The sequence below is a fragment of the Bacillus rossius genome (assembly GCF_032445375.1).
Source record: "Bacillus rossius redtenbacheri isolate Brsri chromosome 4 unlocalized genomic scaffold, Brsri_v3 Brsri_v3_scf4_2, whole genome shotgun sequence".
NCBI classification, from domain to species: Eukaryota; Metazoa; Arthropoda; class Insecta; order Phasmatodea; family Bacillidae; genus Bacillus; species Bacillus rossius.
The window spans coordinates 43,516,222-43,535,168 of record NW_026962011.1 but is presented as its reverse complement, the minus strand read 5'-3'; the positions used below and the strand labels follow the sequence as shown (position 1 = coordinate 43,535,168).

General features: G+C 34.0%; 1 protein-coding gene across 39 annotated transcripts in view; it reads right to left on the bottom strand.

Moving 5' to 3' along the window:
- The window catches only part of LOC134542139 (protein tramtrack, beta isoform-like), a 118,064-nt gene that overhangs the window by 82,822 nt on the left and 16,295 nt on the right, over positions 1-18,947 (bottom strand). The window contains exon 6 of one of the 39 annotated variants that reach the window (XM_063386115.1): positions 6,043-6,596. The exons of 36 other annotated variants lie outside the window; for them this stretch is intronic. In XM_063386115.1, coding sequence (XP_063242185.1) covers positions 6,304-6,596 — 293 coding nt within the window. In that variant the 3' untranslated portion in view covers positions 6,043-6,303. Of the gene's footprint in view, positions 1-6,042; positions 6,597-10,046; positions 11,017-13,591; positions 15,122-18,947 lie in introns of those variants that run through there. 2 more of the 39 variants (XM_063386153.1, XM_063386126.1) reach the window with 2 other exon arrangements.

Sequence of the window (18,947 nt, the reverse complement as noted above, 5' to 3'; positions counted from 1 at the left end):
CCTTTAAAGGCACTCACAACTTTATATATTTATATATATATATATACATACATTTATATATATATATATACATACATATATACATACACATATATATACATTTTGCTTCGATAAATAATTTTTTTTTGGATGTATTATATGAATGATAATACTTAATTTTTCATAATATGCTGTGCAAACAGCATGGCAGATATTCAATCCTGTAGCATTGGACTATTTAAAAAATTGGACTGCATCCAAACAAATTACATGCCTTCAAAAAGTTACAATGTTTTTTTCTGAATTAACTGACCAAGAAAAAGAGTTTATTCGTCTAATTAATTAGTGTGAATTTAAAAACATCTGTTCTCAGCTCAGCTACTACATTTTAAACGCAGTCTTTTTTAAAAAAAAAAAAAAAAAAAAAAAAAAAAAAAAAAAAAAAAAAAAAAAAAAAAAAAAAAAAAAAAAAAAGTTTTTACTTTGGCTCCACAATCTTGGAGAAAAAAAAGTGATGGAATTTGACGTGAGTGTAATAGTCAAGAAAGCTGAGATGTGAATAAAGTATTTTGTAGTGCTGGGCGAGAAAACTTTTTTCCCTGCGAGGAACAGGAACAGGGAAAAATAAAATCAATTGAAATATATGCTACCTACCAATTTTGTATATTGTAAACATGTTTTTTTTTAAATATCCTTTACCATAGTAAAATATAAATTACACCTAAAAATCAAAAATGTAAATGTATTAAAACAAACCAACTTAAGATTTCTTTTGATTAATATAAAACACTGTAGTAATATATCAGATCTTCAAAATAATATTTGGTTCTCATGAAGGAACACTAATTCCTCCACATGTTGTGTGACCAGGAACTCTCTTTTTGTTGACACAATATTGCCTGCTGATGAAAAAAAACTTTTTTCACTTGCTGCTTTTGAAGCTGGAAAAACTGCAAGATTTCCCCACCCCCTTCCATTTTAAGGGATCTTCAGTCTTTGCAAGTAAAGGCATACTGAAATAACTATGTATTTCACTTAGCTTGAAGAACTGGCTAAGCTGTCAAATTGTTTCCATAATCCACTTTGCAGCTTAACACTGCGTTCAGGCACTTATTCCATGCCTGCAAACAATTAAATTTATTATAAAACCAAATTGTGATATTTGATAATAGTTGTGTGTAAATGGCGGTCCAGGGACTGGCTTCTGGCTAAGGAACCAGGGGCCGAACCGCAGTCTTGGATTGTGATGTCACAGCAGCCATATTGAACTCAAAAATGACTCAAAATTCCAAAGAAATTTCTGAATTTGTGGGGAAAATTCAGGTTATGAGGGAAAATTTCCAGTTTTTGTCCTTAAAATTCAAGCTGCTTTAAATGTCCATACTGAGGCTCAAGAATCCATATCTACAGTCTCTGATATCATGGATTATGACATCACCGATGCAATTTTTGTTATGGCCGCCATCTTGAAAATCCATAATTTTTATGCCTGGCTACTGAATAGACATGCTTGATTAATCAACTGTTATACATAACTGACTCGATAACATATGTCAAGGCATACAAAGGACTCTCTTTGTCTTCTAAGACGACTGTAGAAATTGAGAAACACTAGTAATTTACTTGTTTGTATTTGTAATATCTCTGTAATAAATTTTATGTTTGTAAAAGAAATTGAGTTCTTTTTCTCGAACCTGTCACTTTTGTGGTATTTTTTATACATAAAATTACCTTATTTGCCATGACCAAGGATCGAACCAAGGACAGGAATCAATCGGTTCTATCATTATATTAATAATAATTTTTTTTGATGATTTTTGGAATTTTTCCTGAAATTATAGCTTAATAATTACGAATTTCCAAGATGGCGACACCACAATAATAATAAATTATTACTGCACTCTAGCAGGTAAAAAATAAACTAACATGATGGTAGCACAGTCTATCATACAAAAACAAAATGGTGGACTCCAGCAGACGAAAGAAAGACAGTGGACGTGGCCTCATACTAGCTGGCAATGTATATATATACCCTGGCATTAGTGGTGGGAGGTCAGTCTGCCTTCGGCTTCCATGGAGGTAGGATTTGATGCCATTTTATATTTTTGTCCTCACTGAGTTCTAACCGAGGACACAAGTGTGGGTTTTAAATAATATTTAATAAAATTTTTAATTTTTCTCAGATTTTATAGCACAACAATTACGGATTTTCAAGATGGCGGAGTGTAACAAAAATGCAACAATCTATAATCCAAGATGGCGGCCATAATAAAATTTTCAACTGCATTTTTAAATATTATTTTATTAAATTTTGACTCATAAATTTCTTTCCAAATTTCTAGCATAAAAATGACGGATTTTCAAGATGGCAGCCAGAAAGCAAAATTGCAACGGTGAAGTCATAATCCATGATGTTGTCAGAGACTTATCGGAGGCTGTAGATATGTATTCTTAAATCTCAATATGGACATTTAATGCAGTTGGCATTTTTAAGGTAAAAAACAGGAAATCTTCCCCACGAAATTGGGAATTTATTTTTGAATTTTGAGCCATTTATGAATCCAAGATGGTCGCAGTGACGTCACAATCCAAGATGGCGGTTCAGCTGGCTCCTCAGCCAGAAGCATGTCCCTGGTCAGCCATTTACACACTACTAATAAGGTTAGATTTTATTTAAAGTTAAAAGGTTCATCAAAATGTTTAAAATTTATACTGACTGCAAGTGTGATACTGACAGTGACTTTCCTTCCTCCCTTATCGCAACACACTTGAAGTGATGGTCCACAAGTATTGTAGTGATATATGGTTCCTGCTTTTCGTACACTAGGAATCTGACTTAAAAGCAAATAGTAGAGCTTTGTGGAAAGAAAAAAAAAATCAGATAGTACCCAATTATTATTGTCAATATGCTCATTTAGGCAAGCTTACATTTAAAAAAAAAAGACAGGGATTTTCCTTGGATGCTGTTGGTATCTTGTTATTGCACAGTTGGGTGATTGCTTCATGAAGTGCTTGAAGAATTGCCACATAATTTCCCACAAGTTGCCACTCACTGACAGTTAAATTATCAATGTTTAAGTAAATGTTGGTGCTTTGTTTTTCAGCAATCTTTTTAACATGAGGAATTTTGAGAGTTCCATTTTGTTGGAAAAGCTACAAACACAAGAGTCCACAATCTTCTTGAGTTTTGTGCAATTGTAAAGTTGCTGAACAACTGTGTTTGTAATGCCCAACTATTGCTCATGCTTTCTTCCATATCAAGTCTCTCTTTACTTTTCTTGGCATCATTTAAGGCTAGCTGGAGAGTGTGGGCAAAGCACTATAAATGTGTGAAATTAACTTTATAAAGCATTGACTTTATAAAGCATTGAACCAGGTTTCATGTTTCTGCCATTGTCCGTTATCATATGGAGAGATAGCCTCTTCAAATTTTAGAAGATCCCACTTACTCATGATCTCGCTAAGTTTGTCACCAAATGCAGCAGCTGTGTGACTTCCAGAAAAACTTAAACACCCTTAACAATACTTGGATAATGCAAAGTTTTCAACAAAATGGCATGTAACTGCCATGTAGGCATCACTGCTGCGCAATGTCCACAAATCATATGAGGACAAAGAGAATATGGTAGAATTAGCAACAGCTTGAGAAATATTGTTAGAAAAGTTTTCCTTGCACTGAATTGTACAAACTGAGTACAAGTGACTTGGAAAAAGTTGTACGCAAAAGAACTTTGTAAAGGGCTGTGCAGATTGCAAAATTTATTCACTCTCCAATGTTTTGTTTCATTATTTTAGATTTAGCTTTACGATCATTAGGATTCCACTGATACGTCTCTTCAATCATTAAATGCTTGGAAGTAGATTGCTTTACACTATTATTATTTTGGATTCTCCTTCACATTTTCCTTGAGTATAGAATTCTCTTTTCAATTGAGTGTGAGTATTAATCCTAATGTGCTACCATAACTTGTTTTGATAATTTTTTTCACACTTCCTACATATGGTGGTTTGGTTGGCATTCTTTACTTAATACTGCCAAACAACTTTCAACTTTGAAGTTATATTCAGAGTATTTTCCATATAGAGGATGAATGCAATCGAAATTAAAAAATAACACGTACAACCAAATGCCACTAAAGATAGTATTATGTAATTGTTCAGGCCCTTTCTACAATGATGCGGATATGAAGACGGATCTCATGACATTGAGTTTCTACAATAACAGGCACAGATGGACCCGCACAGATTAGCTCAGCAATTCTAAGCTCTTCCATTTACGTTGCTCCATGTGACCAATAGAAGCCGAGTACTTGGCTGTGGATGTAGCCATGTTTGTTTATGTTCTGAACATGTTAAAAAAAGTTTCACATACTAAGACTATCTATTGTTTTATAATTACTTAATCATTTATTATTATTATATGCGTAAATTCTGCCCATGCCATGGTTTCGAACATAATTTGTTGTTTAAATTAAATAATCTTTTGTAACCTTGAAATGCAATTTCATTTATTGTCATTTGTTATGTTTCTGTGCATCGTAGAAGCAGCAGGCATGATAGTGAAATTTTCCCAGATATCCTTCTCAGTTTCCATGCCATTGCAGAATGGGCCTTACACTGGCCGATTAGCACCATAAAAAATTAGGCAGTTTAACCAACTACCATAACTACAAAAACTGAAGTGTGTGTATCTTGCTAAAAATTATGTGGTTAACTGTCCAGAATAAAATGTTTAAACATTATCCTGTTTCAAAAGCTATTAACTTATTTTTATTTTTATAATACTAATTTCAGTTTCGGATAGTACAACATTAAAAAATCTGAGGTGGTGGGTGTCATGACTTGGTGACGTAAAATGGAATGAACCTCACATAAGTTTCAGAGAACAATAAGTCTGAATAATCTTTGGGGCCACATGTTAAAAAATAATGTTTTTGCAAGGCGTAATTTATTTTTATGTTATTTTTGTATTACAACATACAGCTTAATTAATTTAGACAGAGATAACACTTTGAAAATTTAGATAAAGAGACAAGAAATACCAACATGGAATTCGGTTATTGAATGCAGCCAAAGTGATATAAATCTGTTTTAAGTTTACAGTGTTCTCTGGATGATTCTTGCAATATAGGGAGTAAATAACCAATTTTTGATGACATTAAAACAATGGGCAAGAGTCATATGTATATGAAACTAACTGAAGTCGCAAGTAGATAACTGTTCTTGAAACTTAGTTTTTTCTTCTTTCATTTTTGGAAGCCTAATGAGTGCTGTACATAATTTGTGTCTGTTTTTTTGTGCTATAGTCCTTGTATCTTAAAGTGTTGTTCTTTCTTAACATAAGTCTTGTTAAGGCCAAAAAATGTTGATTTCGGTACTATTTGACATGATCTTAAATGAAACTGCATTTTTGAGCCAAACAGCTCTGCAATGGTCTTTTATCCAAGTTTATTAAAGTTGAAAACAATGAAACCAAGTATGTAGTTGGTCACAATGTATATAAAATAAATTATGCTAATTGACATGTCTTCCTTGATACCATGCAACTGTGAAACAATAATTGTAAGGCTTTGACTAGTATTTTTACTGAATATCATTTTTAGAAAATTTGGTTTGGTTGATTGGACAATGCGATACCTCAACACCTTTGTAAGGTGAAGTTTTCACACTGTCAACTCGTCACTTAATGATTTGATTATTTTGATATGTTGTTTAGCAGTTTTTTAAAAAAAGTAAAGAGAATTTCATGCCTGCATGTCAGGGACCAGCCAAAGTATTGATATATTTTTTTTTTAAGTAAGGCCTCTTGAGACATGTACACAGTTTAAGGTCTAAGGCCCGTATTCCAAGAGTCTGAGGCTGGTATTCCAAGATCCAAAAATACGGTTTTGGGTGTTGAATATGCTATAACTGTAGCCTAAGAATATTGCAAGTGCACAAAATCACTACCAAACGCTCAGTTACCTGAAGTATTTAAACTTGTTACCATTACATTGTCTTGCTGGGCCAATCTTGAAATGTAACAGGTAAGCCTTTTCCGTTGAACAAAATAAAAATACTTCATTGAATTTAAATAACAGTAATTTTTTTTTGGAATATATTATAGCACTGTCAAAGATTTATTTCGGAAGAGCAGCACCAATGGTATTACAGCAAAAATAGGTTAAAGACCGTTTTACCAACTACGGTGCCGGGTAACGTTTTTTTCAGCCACAAGTGTGTATTGTTAAGTAAAAAAAATATAGCTTTAAATATAATTTTTTTTTTTAAAGTTTTTGCTGATGAGAAATAAACGGTCATATTGAGCCCGGTGTGATTCAGTTTCTATAAGCAGTCTCTCCGCTGGTCGAAAATGCTGGAGAGGGCGTCAAGCAGAGGGAACATGGTGTGCCTGCGCTGCTCTATCTTGTCGGCGTGGGGCGGGTGGTTGTGCAGCACGCTGCGCACCACGAGAGCCGAGCCCCGGGTGTGGACGCGCGCACGGCACATGCTGTACTGGTCCAGGCACTTCCACTGGGCCCTGCGGTCCCTGGGCGAGACGTGGTGCAGCGCGAACATGCAGCCGCCGTGCACCAGCTGGGGGAAGCCCCGTCGGCTTCGCACCAGCATCACGTCACCTACGAAGACACCTCCGTCGTAGGAGTAACCAACTACTTCCAGCTACACCACTTAAGAGGCCACTCCAGTGTTTCAGGGGCACTACGCAACCCAGTGTTTCAGGGGCACTATGCAACCCGCGTCAACCTCACAAGATTCAATGCCATTTTCATTTTGCTTATAAATAATTAACTAATATAGATTTCGAAACGATGCTTGCTTGATATGTAAGACAACGATGCTCTTATCACAACCCCTTTCTTCAAAAATGTGCATGTTTTATACTAATCTTTACTAATATGCATAAGTGTATTGTCTAGGTTTGAACCACAATTTATAAACGTTTTTGAAGGAAAGGGGCTTTGATAAGAGCATCGTTGTCTTACATAATCAAGCAAGCATCATTTCGAAATCTATATTAGTTAATTAGTTATAAGGAAAATGAAAATAGCATTGAATCTTGAGAGGTTAACACGGGTTGCGTAGTGCCCCTGAAACACTGGAGTGGCCTCTTAAGCATCTGCACAGTTTCAAACAGTGCAGACCACAAGGAAACATCGATGCAGGCTAGAAGGTTGGAAAACGTTTAAAAATACGTACCAGGTGTTAACTGCCGATTGAATTTGAAGAACTGAGATGTAGACAGGTCAAATGCTCAATGCCAATTATTTAAAATTCAAACAAAGACACACTTTTCCAAACATACTTACTCAAAGTAAAACTTCACAGTTACGTTCTGGCATTTCTCTGGATCTCTTGAATTTTCCTTAAATATTCACACTTACACGCTTCTTAAATCTTGGGAGAAAAAAAATTAATGAATTAAATATGGTTAGAGAAGAAGGTTCTTGAACATATTTTTAAAAGGACATCATTTACCCTGGCTACCAATCAAATGTAAATATTAAGCCCCCCGTCCATTGGCTGCTTGAAACGTGTTGCAAAAGTGTTTGAAATCTCCATTCTTTTCGCAAATAACAAACCAATGGTTTGCAAAAATGTATGTCCATGAAAAGACTACACTTTTCAGTCAATTGAGCAATGGTACTTTTTTGACTGCATACATAATACAATCAATCTTCAACATAACCAAAACCATATATTGTAAACTGCTGTATATTAAAACATATAAGGTAAGCCACTAGTCTTAAACTTTACTACAGACATTCCACTCACAAAGTATAAAATGCTAGGGTCACCACTCGTGCACACTAGACATCTGGTAGTCTTGAGCATAGAGACAATCTGTTAGTCACACCAGTAAGCGTGGCCCTTAGCACTATATTGTGCTCCACTCACTTGAACAAGCTTCCCGTTAGGCTGAGCCCTTAATGCCTCCATTAACTTACACTATAACAGAAGACCCACATATACACATCACATTACTTCCTTACCTCAGGAGTTAAATCACTTTTTAAAGCTTCAATCAATGGGTGATGTTGATTTTACAGCTGCTAAACTTCATGCGACTGAGCACAAAAGATTCAGTCCAAATGTTGACGCATGGTGATCTTTAATTGCATTTGGCTGCAGATGTAGAGCAAACAAAATGCAGGTGTACAAATAAAATTACAAAAAAGTTCAAAATATTTTAATTGTATAAAATGTAGTTCTGAATATGTTTCTGATGAACATATTGTCGTTAGACGAAGCAAATAGCACTCTTTAAGCTTAGCACAAATGAGCCGCAGATAGCAAAACGTTGTCAGCGAGTTCATGGGGGCAATGGTCAGAGCTACGTGCCTAATCGCCACAGAGAGAAATGACGGCAGAAGCACTGACCCTGCGCGCGTCACACTTGTTAAATATGGGGAACGCGCTAGAAACGAGGTCTTTGAAACTGTTACGCCAGCAAGCGAGCTGCTGCAGATCCGGGTGCCAGCGAGGCAAAGAGCTTCCGAAGAAGACGCAACAGCCCAACTTTGAACCTTGGTGGGTTCGACGTGCAGCCATCGGTTGAAATTTCTTTCTCAGCTGCAGCGATGGTATAGTTGAGTTCACCACTGCATTAAATCCAATATAAATATTTTATTCATGGTTCAGATAGGATAGTAGTAATATGTAATCTATGTTGATGATGCTTCCCTCGCACTTTTAAATGTATAACTTCTTAATATAAAGGCTTAACTGTAATTGTTGTACTTGTTAAATAAAACATTTTTACATATAACTAATTATACCAATCTGACGGTTCATTAATACTCTCTATTAGTCATTAACCTGTAGAGCAATACTATAAAGTAAATTTGCAATACATAACAAACAATATGGCTATATTTATGCAAGTTTTGTACATTACACACAGTTGCAGCATAGTACTCAAAATACTGCAAAATGTAAGAAAATGTAGGAAAAATGTTTATACCACATCAAGATTAACTAAAAAGGCATCTTGTTTGAAGGGTTGAAAAATACAAACCATTTTCTCCCATAAACTGTGGATTCATATTACATTGTTGATGAATTGCTTGCTATTTCAGCTCACATTTCAGCAAGACTAGTGGCACTTGTTTGCATTATACACTGAAGAGCCCAGTGATCATGGTCAAAAATAGTTTTTTTTCCCATCAACAGCATTTTTTATGGCTAATGTTACAGATTTCTTTGTTAAAAGGCAAGAAGCCATTGCATGCTTGTTTATAATGGTTTTATATAATTTTTTTATTAAAACTTTATCTCACAAACTCTGTACTTCTCCATTTATAATATGTAATGAAAAACAAGTGTACATACAATATTTCTGTATGCAAAGTGCAAAAGATTTTAAATAGTCAGTATTTGCATCTGGGGTAAAATAATTTTACAGTAACATGCCAGTTTTACATGGCAATGCTTTTTGGTGTTTCCAGTTTGTCTAAACCGCCCAGCTGATTTATAAGCTGGGAAAAACATATACAAAAAAGATAAAATACAGTAAAGAAACCTTTCTAATTCACTGTATTAAGCGACCAATTAAAAATATTTTTTGGTTAGTAACAAAATCTCTGGTTTTCTATAGCCTAAAACTACTCATCAGATTTTTCTATTCAACAATTTTATTTTAACAAATACCCACTTAAACAATACACTACTATCACAATAACTTATTAATATACTGATAAAAAATGTTCACTTACCTTGTAAAATGCAAAACATCCATCCTTTTGAAATTATTTTTCGTAAAACATGTTAGGAGCTATATAAATAATTGTAACTGATTTAAATACAGTTAATAATCCAACTTCTTTCAGTCATGCTACTTGCAAGACACTGTCATGGCAACTCATTACAAACTCATTTTTTTCTGGAGATATATCTATCTATCCCTCACTCTACAAATAAATTATATATATATATATATATATATATATATATATATATATATATATATATATATACACATATACATACAATATATTATTATATATACAATTACAATTTTCAAGAAAGGAGCAGGAAGAAAAGCAAATTTTATTCATACAAAAATGCTGATTATATTTGCAACGTGGCTAAACAAAATACATAGGTGAACCAGGTACATAATTCAAAGACACCTACTAAAATATTTTAGCACAGTATGAAAAAATTTTACATTCAATTTTACATAAAAGGTTTTCCGAAATAAATAAGAGCACTTAGAAATATTTAAACACATATCAACATAACTGTTAAAAATTGAAAATTATTATTCCTTTACAACTGGACTACTTACAGCATTTGTAAACACAGAATTCGAAACTCAAATAATGAAATTAAAATCTGCAAAGCACTTTAACTTGACAACTCAATCATATTTAATGTGTGAAGTGTGTGTAATGTAAACACACACACATTGATGTATTGATCCTGGTTTCACCAGTTCATGGCAATTTAACTGGCACCAAGAATTGTAAGTATAGTTCGGATACCGCAGAAATCTTAACAGCCAAACCTTTCCCGCAGTGAAAATACAGTAGATTCCCGATATTTGTTGTAGGGGACATGTATTGTGGGCAATATACACAGACTTGTCTTTCTAACTTCCCTTTACGCCAATGAATAGATACTACAGCATGTCTCAATCTCAGGTTGCAGCGTGCATTTTAATGCATTTACTCTCTCTCCACGGCACAATAAATACCATCAGCACTGTTCTTGTTTCAATGTGCTGTGTAGTCAAAAATACCCAACAATAATTAAAGTATAATGAATTTTTTTAAATGTGTTTTTTTATTTCTTATTTTTTAAAGAAATAATTGGTACAAGAATTTTGGAAATACATTTTCTTGCATATTTTAATCAACATCATCATCTGAGAGTACTAAATTCTTATTCCTAAAGAATGTAACTGAAAGAACCATATTGGTTTCCACCTTTTTTTAATAAATTTTCTTTTTTACATCTTTTGATACTAAAAATGTCGGCTCTGTTTGAACATAACACTTGTTATTAATTGTGGTAGTCTGCTACAAATAGTTTTTCCTGTGAAATAAAATTAGTGGTTAGATATATAATTTTTTCTTTCTCAGAAAGTATACTGCTGTAATAATGCTATCAAAAGACACTATTATATGGCGTTGGTATAATCAACAAATAGTAAAATTAAAAATCCACTAAAACTTGGTATAATTATCAATAGCATACAAATTAAGAATATTTATGTTCATAATCCACATAATCTCAATTTGGAAAAAGTAGGTGCCATTTGCTCTGTTCTGCAATCTAAGCACGAGTCAGACCCTTGCACCCTGTAAACTATCGCTAATCTTTCAAAATGGCCGGCGAAAGCTTGCAGTCTTTACTTCCTCCCTTGACCCCTTTGTTTTAGGCCGCCTATCTGTATAGACAATGCCAGCAGGAAGTGTCCTAAGTGTAAATAAAAGTGTACTTGGTGCCAAGAATCTCACCCTACTTTTTTTCTCCATCTTTTCACTTCTTGTAAACAGGGATGATCATTTCAACTAAAATTAGATCGGTGGAAAAACAACAAAGAGTTAATATAATTATATGGCTTATCTTACAAATAAACAGCCATGATTTATAGTTTTGTACTAGTCATGAACTGTAGGTACTTGCTACCACTCTCGCTGCTATATCACTTTTAACTCGAGATTACGTGCATATATACTCTTTTACCATACCTCTATTAACTTGAGGGTTACACCCCTCACCCATTATATTATAATAGTACATTCATAAGTTGAAAAAATGTTTTGATTTTTTTTTACCGTCATATTAGTTTTTATTATTTAAAATTTTTATGAATTACTCTATCTCTGACAAACCGATATTTACATTTTTCTGAATCAATTTTTTATCGGTTTGCTTAAATTAAACATTCAAAAACAGTTGTAATTATGTATTACTAGTTACTGCTATCACACAGTGCTGCTCCAGTCATCAAGTCAGGCGTGAAGCAACTGTGCTACCTAGCTGCTAGGTGACTTGTTTGTGATCGGATTACGGTGAAGGGGGACGCTGATAAGTCATAATGAACAAATAAACAAACCATTTATTAGGACATACTGTAATCTTTAATGTGATCAGAAATTCTGTGGAGGTTAACCTAGAACCGAGAACTGATTTTTAAGAACAGGAACTAGACACCAGGAATAGAGTAGAACTATAAATATAATACAATAATGAAGAATACAACTAACTACAACTGGACCTACCTATGTAAAATAAAACTCATGATCACATGCAATTAGGTAATCACTTTTCTTGTAAATACCTAATAAAATATATTTCCTTAGAAAAAAGCTAATGTAACCTAACAACATACAAAATACAAAAACACACAAGTACAATTTACGTAATGAACTTACCTATGGACAAACAGTAGATTCAATATACATCTACCTAACCTTAAGAAAAAATAAGCACTGCAGCTGCTGTATATCCAAGAAGTTACAGATTTTATAACTTTGTCACCAATTTAAAAACTAATACTATAATAAAAAATTGTAAACTCATAGATCCATTTTATGTTGACTGATAAATGCTAATACAGGCACATGATAAAAAACTTACAAGGATTTAGGTAGTTCCACAACAAATAATGGCCAGGATGGGGGTTGTTAAAACTCCACATAAATTACATCATAGTTACAAAATTACTGTACTGATTATCTGGAAGATTTTTTTTTTATAAAAAGACGTTATCAGTTATTTAAGAAGTAAAGTTTACCCTCATTTATAGTAACCCAAAGAATATATAAGGTTTTTGTCAAAACAACGAAAAGTTATTTCAACAAATATTTAAAGTGTTTCTAAAGATCATACAAACACAATCCAGAGATTTAAATGATATCACTTGTGCTTTGGAAAAATCTGAATAAGTAAGATTTTTATAAAAAGACAAATATTAAAAAAAATTGCCAAATGTTAAATCTTTAAATTGTACAACTAAAACTTGGTTTACATTTGTGGTTTGAAAAATATGTGTTTTGTTTAGCAGACTGCATTGGCACTTCTGAAAATTACTTAGAAGGGACATAATACTATTTTGGTTACAAAGCAAATATATGTTTTTATGTATCTTTCCTCATGCCAACTATACCGTTTACAAGATGGTATCCACACTACATATTTAGCAACAAATTCATCACTATATTTTTAATTTTCATAGTGTTTCTTAATATGCTGCATCTTGAGAAAATCTGTTCAGTGAACCTTTTTTTTAATTACATTATGGTGTTGGAATAATCAAGTTTTATTTTTGTTGCACTGTCATATTTGTTTTAGTCTCAGATAAATGTAACGGAATCAAAATAAATTTTATAGGGCTGTGCAAATACACCTTTTCTTTAACAAAATGAAAATGAAATAATAGTTACAGAACTTTCTCCAAAATCAAAATAATTAGTTAATATTCACCTCCAAATAAAATTTTTTTCTATAATTGTGAAAAGATTTTAACTTGTGGAATATGAAATAAAAATATATATTGTAATTTAACTTAAAAACAGAATATTTACTAAGTGGTGAACACTTCTAGAAAATGATTTATACAAAATTACAAAGTAAATAGCATTGGCATTGCTATTTATGATTAGACTGTTTCTAATCAAAATTTAAACTAATGAAACTTCACATAAGCGAAATAAAACAAACTTTATTTCACATGCAAGACTGGCCAATTTGGTTGTCAGTTGTTCTACATTAAATATAATATTTTTTTAATCTCATAACGAAGTTGCTTCACACCAAACTATGTTTAAAATTTGAAGTCTTCATATAATCAATACCGACTTATATTCCAGATTCCCCTTTTAGTCCAGGTCTCCCTTACATATGAAGTTTTATATTGAGGTTTTACATACTTTGGAGCATTGGAGGTAGTCTTACAATCAAGAATGTATTATGTTCATGGTATTCCTATGTTAAATGTCACCCAATAACTGAGGTTTTATTATATGTAATATTGTCCTACATTAAATAATTTCATATTTGAGGTAATCTTGTATTTGAGGTCATCCTGAACAATTGAATGCATATAAGGCAAACAATCAAAGATTAACTTTAGGATTGAAAAAATGTTAACAAAACAGAGAATGAATTAAAAATACCAGAAAAGCAATCCAATCCCATAATTTGTACAAAGAAGACAATCAAATAAAGCACTTGCATATAGATATGTACACACAAGAAGGCATTAAAACCCTTTCATTCCCAAACAGTTGAAGTCAAGGAAAAAAAATTATCTGAGTCTGATATATAGTTACAAATACTCTAAAAAATGACATGAGAATGAAAATAAAAATAATTAGGATGATTATCATTAATTTTAATGATGTTGCCAAATGGCAACATTGGGCAGCAAATTAGTTCAAAATTTGATTTTCATAATTTAACGAGATGAATCTACAAAACAGTTGGGAGAACCCATGTAAAATAACTTTACACATAACACTAGAAACACAAAATTACAATTCACAAAAAAAAAATTAACACAAAATTTAATTATGTTGCCGAACAGCAACATTGGGCAGCAAATCAGTTCAAATATTGATTTTGAGCTCCTCAAGAAAATAACTTGTTGAGTTTATAAAACATACTCCAGCTGTTCAAAACACACTGGAAATGCATGGATCATAACACAGCTTTACATAATACACTAAGAAAAAAATGACATGTTTCAATTTGTAGTTTTGGTTTAGCCAAGAAAAAAATTGCCCTAGCCTTACACAATAATCACAAAACATAATGTATAAAACATATTCTCCATAACAGAAAGCAATCATTTAGCCCTACAGAAAATAGTACAAACATAAAATGCAAATTATAACAATAGGGCTACAGGAAGTATGCAACACACAATGAATTCACTTTTTTTGGTGGAAGTTTACAAAACAATTATTTGACCCCATCAAACACAAGTGAACATTGCACTTTGAACAGGTAATTCTGCTATAGCCCTTGGGGCATAGCTTACAGCGGCCCTTCTTACTTTGCATTGGCCAGTGACCATTGGCATTGTACCGAACATCACTGATAGGCGCCACTGACCGGTGCACTACTTTCTTCTTTGAAGAAGATTGGGATGGTGAATCCAAGGATGGCCTCCCACGTTTCCTCTTGACATCTACGGAAACAGACGTCAACCCAACAGAAATTTGTGCCTGAAACTCTAGAAGTGAGAGATGCTTGCCTGAAATTTTAAGCTGCTTGTGATGCCTGCGTGTTCACGACAGACTCATTGATGGTCCAATGGAAAATGCGCATGTACCCTCGTTTGGACTTCAATGTGATGCGGTACAATTCATCAGCATATCTGCCAGATCCACCCCACCCATGAACATGTTGTACTTGTCTACGATGTCAGGACGATAAACTTGTACTCGCTTCTGTTCTTTTGCTGACCACCGCTGACAAGTACTAACAGGATCGACAGCACAATATGTTGAGACAAAATTTATCGCTTTGTTATCGATCCACTTGACGACCACCACACCACTATTGGCATCTACAGCGTAACTGTTTGACCCCCTTCCATTCTTCTTGAGGTCTTTGTCAGGTTTCAAAGGGCAGGCTGGGATCCTATTCTCCCTTATTGTGCCAAAACACCAAATGCCTCTCTCTTTCAACTGTGTAGCAAGGTGAACCGAACTAAACCAGTTATCAAAAAAAATTTATAACTTTTGTTGTTGGGGATTGTGGAAGCAAGTTCAAGCACAATGTTTCCGGAAATCCCAATCCCAAAATCGGTACACATGCTGTCGCCTTAAATACGAAATGTGTGCATAATACCTGAGGCACCACATCGCGTAAACACTTTGTAGCCCCACTTATGAGGCTTGTTTTTCAAGTATTGCCGCAAGCTAGAACGCCATTTGAACGGGATGATTTGCTCATCTACGCTCTGCATTTCTTCGGGCGGGAGACTTTGCAAAACATTTCCCATGTGAGAGAGTATGGGACGCACTTTGAACAATCGATCCCTCTTGGCGTCTTATACGTCAAGCTCATCATTGTCCGCAAAGTGTATGTACCTTCGGATGGACTCAAACCGATTGCGGCTCATAATGTCAGCTACTGGAGGATATCGACTCTCGCTCTGCCAAAACATTCGGTATTGGGGCATACCAACAATTCCCATATGTAATAATATACCTAAATATTGTTTTATTTCCCATGAGCTGATATTTGGTGTGACGTGATCCTTTTCAAAGGCGTATTTATTACTCTGATAGGTAATATTATCAACAATATCATCACTATAAAACTTATTGAAATACTGTTGCGGTGACTGTATTTCTGGCAGAGGGAGGATCTGGAATGGAATCGAGCCACTTTTTCTCATCGCACAACAGTTCCTCTGGAAAATGCCAGTCCACAAGTGCTTTCGCTTTCTTTGATGGTTTCTGCTGACTTGCAGTATTTTCAACAGTTTGTGCAGACAATGTCTGTGTCTTGGTACCTGAAGATCCTGCAGCAGCCAGAATTCTCTCGGTGGGTGCTGTTGAAGGCCCTGCTTCACTGAAGTCAATTGTTTCGGCAACTGCTGTGCACGGTCTTATTTCACTTGAAAGTACTTCGACCTCTTCAACATCTTCAAAGAACACCATGTGTTCAAATGCATCTGGTTCCTTTCGGGGAAACCGCCCAATCGGAACTGAACTTTCCTCGTCAGACTCGCTGTCCCAATCAACATCAGAGTTTGTAAAATCAGGCATACATAATTGTAATAACAAATCATCATCAGCGAACGTACCCATTGCAAATAAATTATAGAACTCTAAAAAACTAAATGTAAACAATCATTCTCAAGTAGGGGCCTATGTACTCAAATTCATACACTCATCTGCCCGTTGTTGCCATTTGGCAACATAGGTTTTCCACAAATAATTTTTACGAAAATAATAATATTTACTCTACAGACCAAGTTTATAATAGTGCTCCTGCATATAAAGAATCAACTTGCCGAGATAACAAGTGTCAATTAGCAAAATAACTTATAAAAAATAAATTTTCCCCGAACACTATTTTCTCAAAACAATAACAATGCAGCAGCCGCCAAATAAGTAATTTAATTTACCATCACATAACAGTGCTGCCAACACTTAGTTGATTCAATCACATAGAATACGTAGCCAGATGTCTGCCCAAAGAAAAAAAACAAATATATTTGGTTAAATATTTTATCTATGGTACGAAAGTTACTGTTTCATATGACAACAGTGGGAATGAAAGGGTTTTAAGTATAATTGCTTATATAAACATAACCAGATTAACATTACTATGCTAAACAACAGCTTCAGGAAACGGAAATTGATGATAAATTATTTTTTAGTTGCTTTAAGAAACATTAAAAAATGGGGTCAATATTCTTGACTGTAATTGTATTGTGTACGGTTCTATGAAAAGCCACTTCTTTTAAATCTTCCAAAATTTTTATTTAATGTTCATGATATACCAAACAAAAAATCTCATTTACTTTCTCAAGCTCATGACACTAATTTAGATATAACACTTTAAGAAATTTAAAATAATTTTGTTAACAGATACATCTTACGAAGTAATTATGGATTTGTCTTTAAATGTAAAGTCATTGCAATCCTAAAATATGGGCAACAGGTACAAAAAACTAAGTCACTTTAATTATATCACACAACAGTAACATGTAAGTAAAGAGTAATAATATAAGCAATGTGAAAACAGATAGAAATTGGGATTTAAAATAGTAGCAAATTTTTTTTGATCAATTTTCAAAACAAAGAATAAAATATTTTACTATTGGCCACAAGTTTTGTTCCCAGATGTTTGCACTGGCCGACAGACTTAAGGCTTCAAATGGTAATTGTTTTTTTATTTGATTGCTGGCTGACCCTTATAACTGAAAGTTTGCCCACTCCTGCCTTAAACAGGCAGAAATTAATATTTTTGTGCCACTCTGAAAATTAGCCTTTGGTTAAAATGTAAATTCAGATACGAGCAATGTATTCAATTGACAATACCTCAGACATTTCTTTGCTTAGTGGATTCCCTGTCCAAAGGAATTTAAAAACATTGACTTAAGATATTGCCATATCACAGCCAACACCTCATTGGACACGAGCTAACTCGTGACCAGCCCGACCATAGCACTTCACTGGAGTGAAAATATATTATATTAACATGTTAAGTTCTGTGTTAGGACCAGTTATTGTTTCCGACGCAGTTGGACAGTTTTCCAGTCTGAGAAAGAAAAGACAGCGCCTGTGTCAATCAGGTGTCTCATCCGAGAAAAGTAGATGTTTTCTTGCTATCATTAATGGGAAAATTTAAACTCTATGCTAAATCTGGGGTGAATCAAAGTGTCGAACAAGCAGTGGAAGAGAAAAGCACACTCAACAGTGTGGACTTGGCAAAAAAAAGGCAACAGAACAGCTTCAAAATATTAGCTTTACTGTGGAGAATACCCATCACAAACTGTCCATTTTAGGGTTACCTGGTTGTACTATTCTACTACTTGTGCTGTGTTCCTGTGAAAATATAGTCCACAAAGTGAACTTATTGAAGACATCTTCAGGACATCTGAAAATGCAGATATATTCAGAGGCACTGGCGTGTGTGCCAGCCATGCGACTCCAGTAGCCAATCCACCAATAGGGTACCCACAGGGTGGTAGCACTCAAGAAAAGACTGCAGAAAAATTGAGAGCACCTGAATAATTAGGGATATATCTGAAAATAACTAACACACAGGGTACATGAATAACTAAACAGTAGTGGACACAGGTGAAAAATCATTAAGAACATGCTTGGATCCTACAACACTAAACAGAGCTGTTTGCAGAGAATTTAACATGATTCCTACTCTCAGGAAGTGAATGAGATATTCCTGGGGTGATTGCTTATTTCAATTTTTTTTTTAATTTCAGCAAAGAATAGAGAATGAACAACATGATGAAATAGATGGTTGTACAGAGC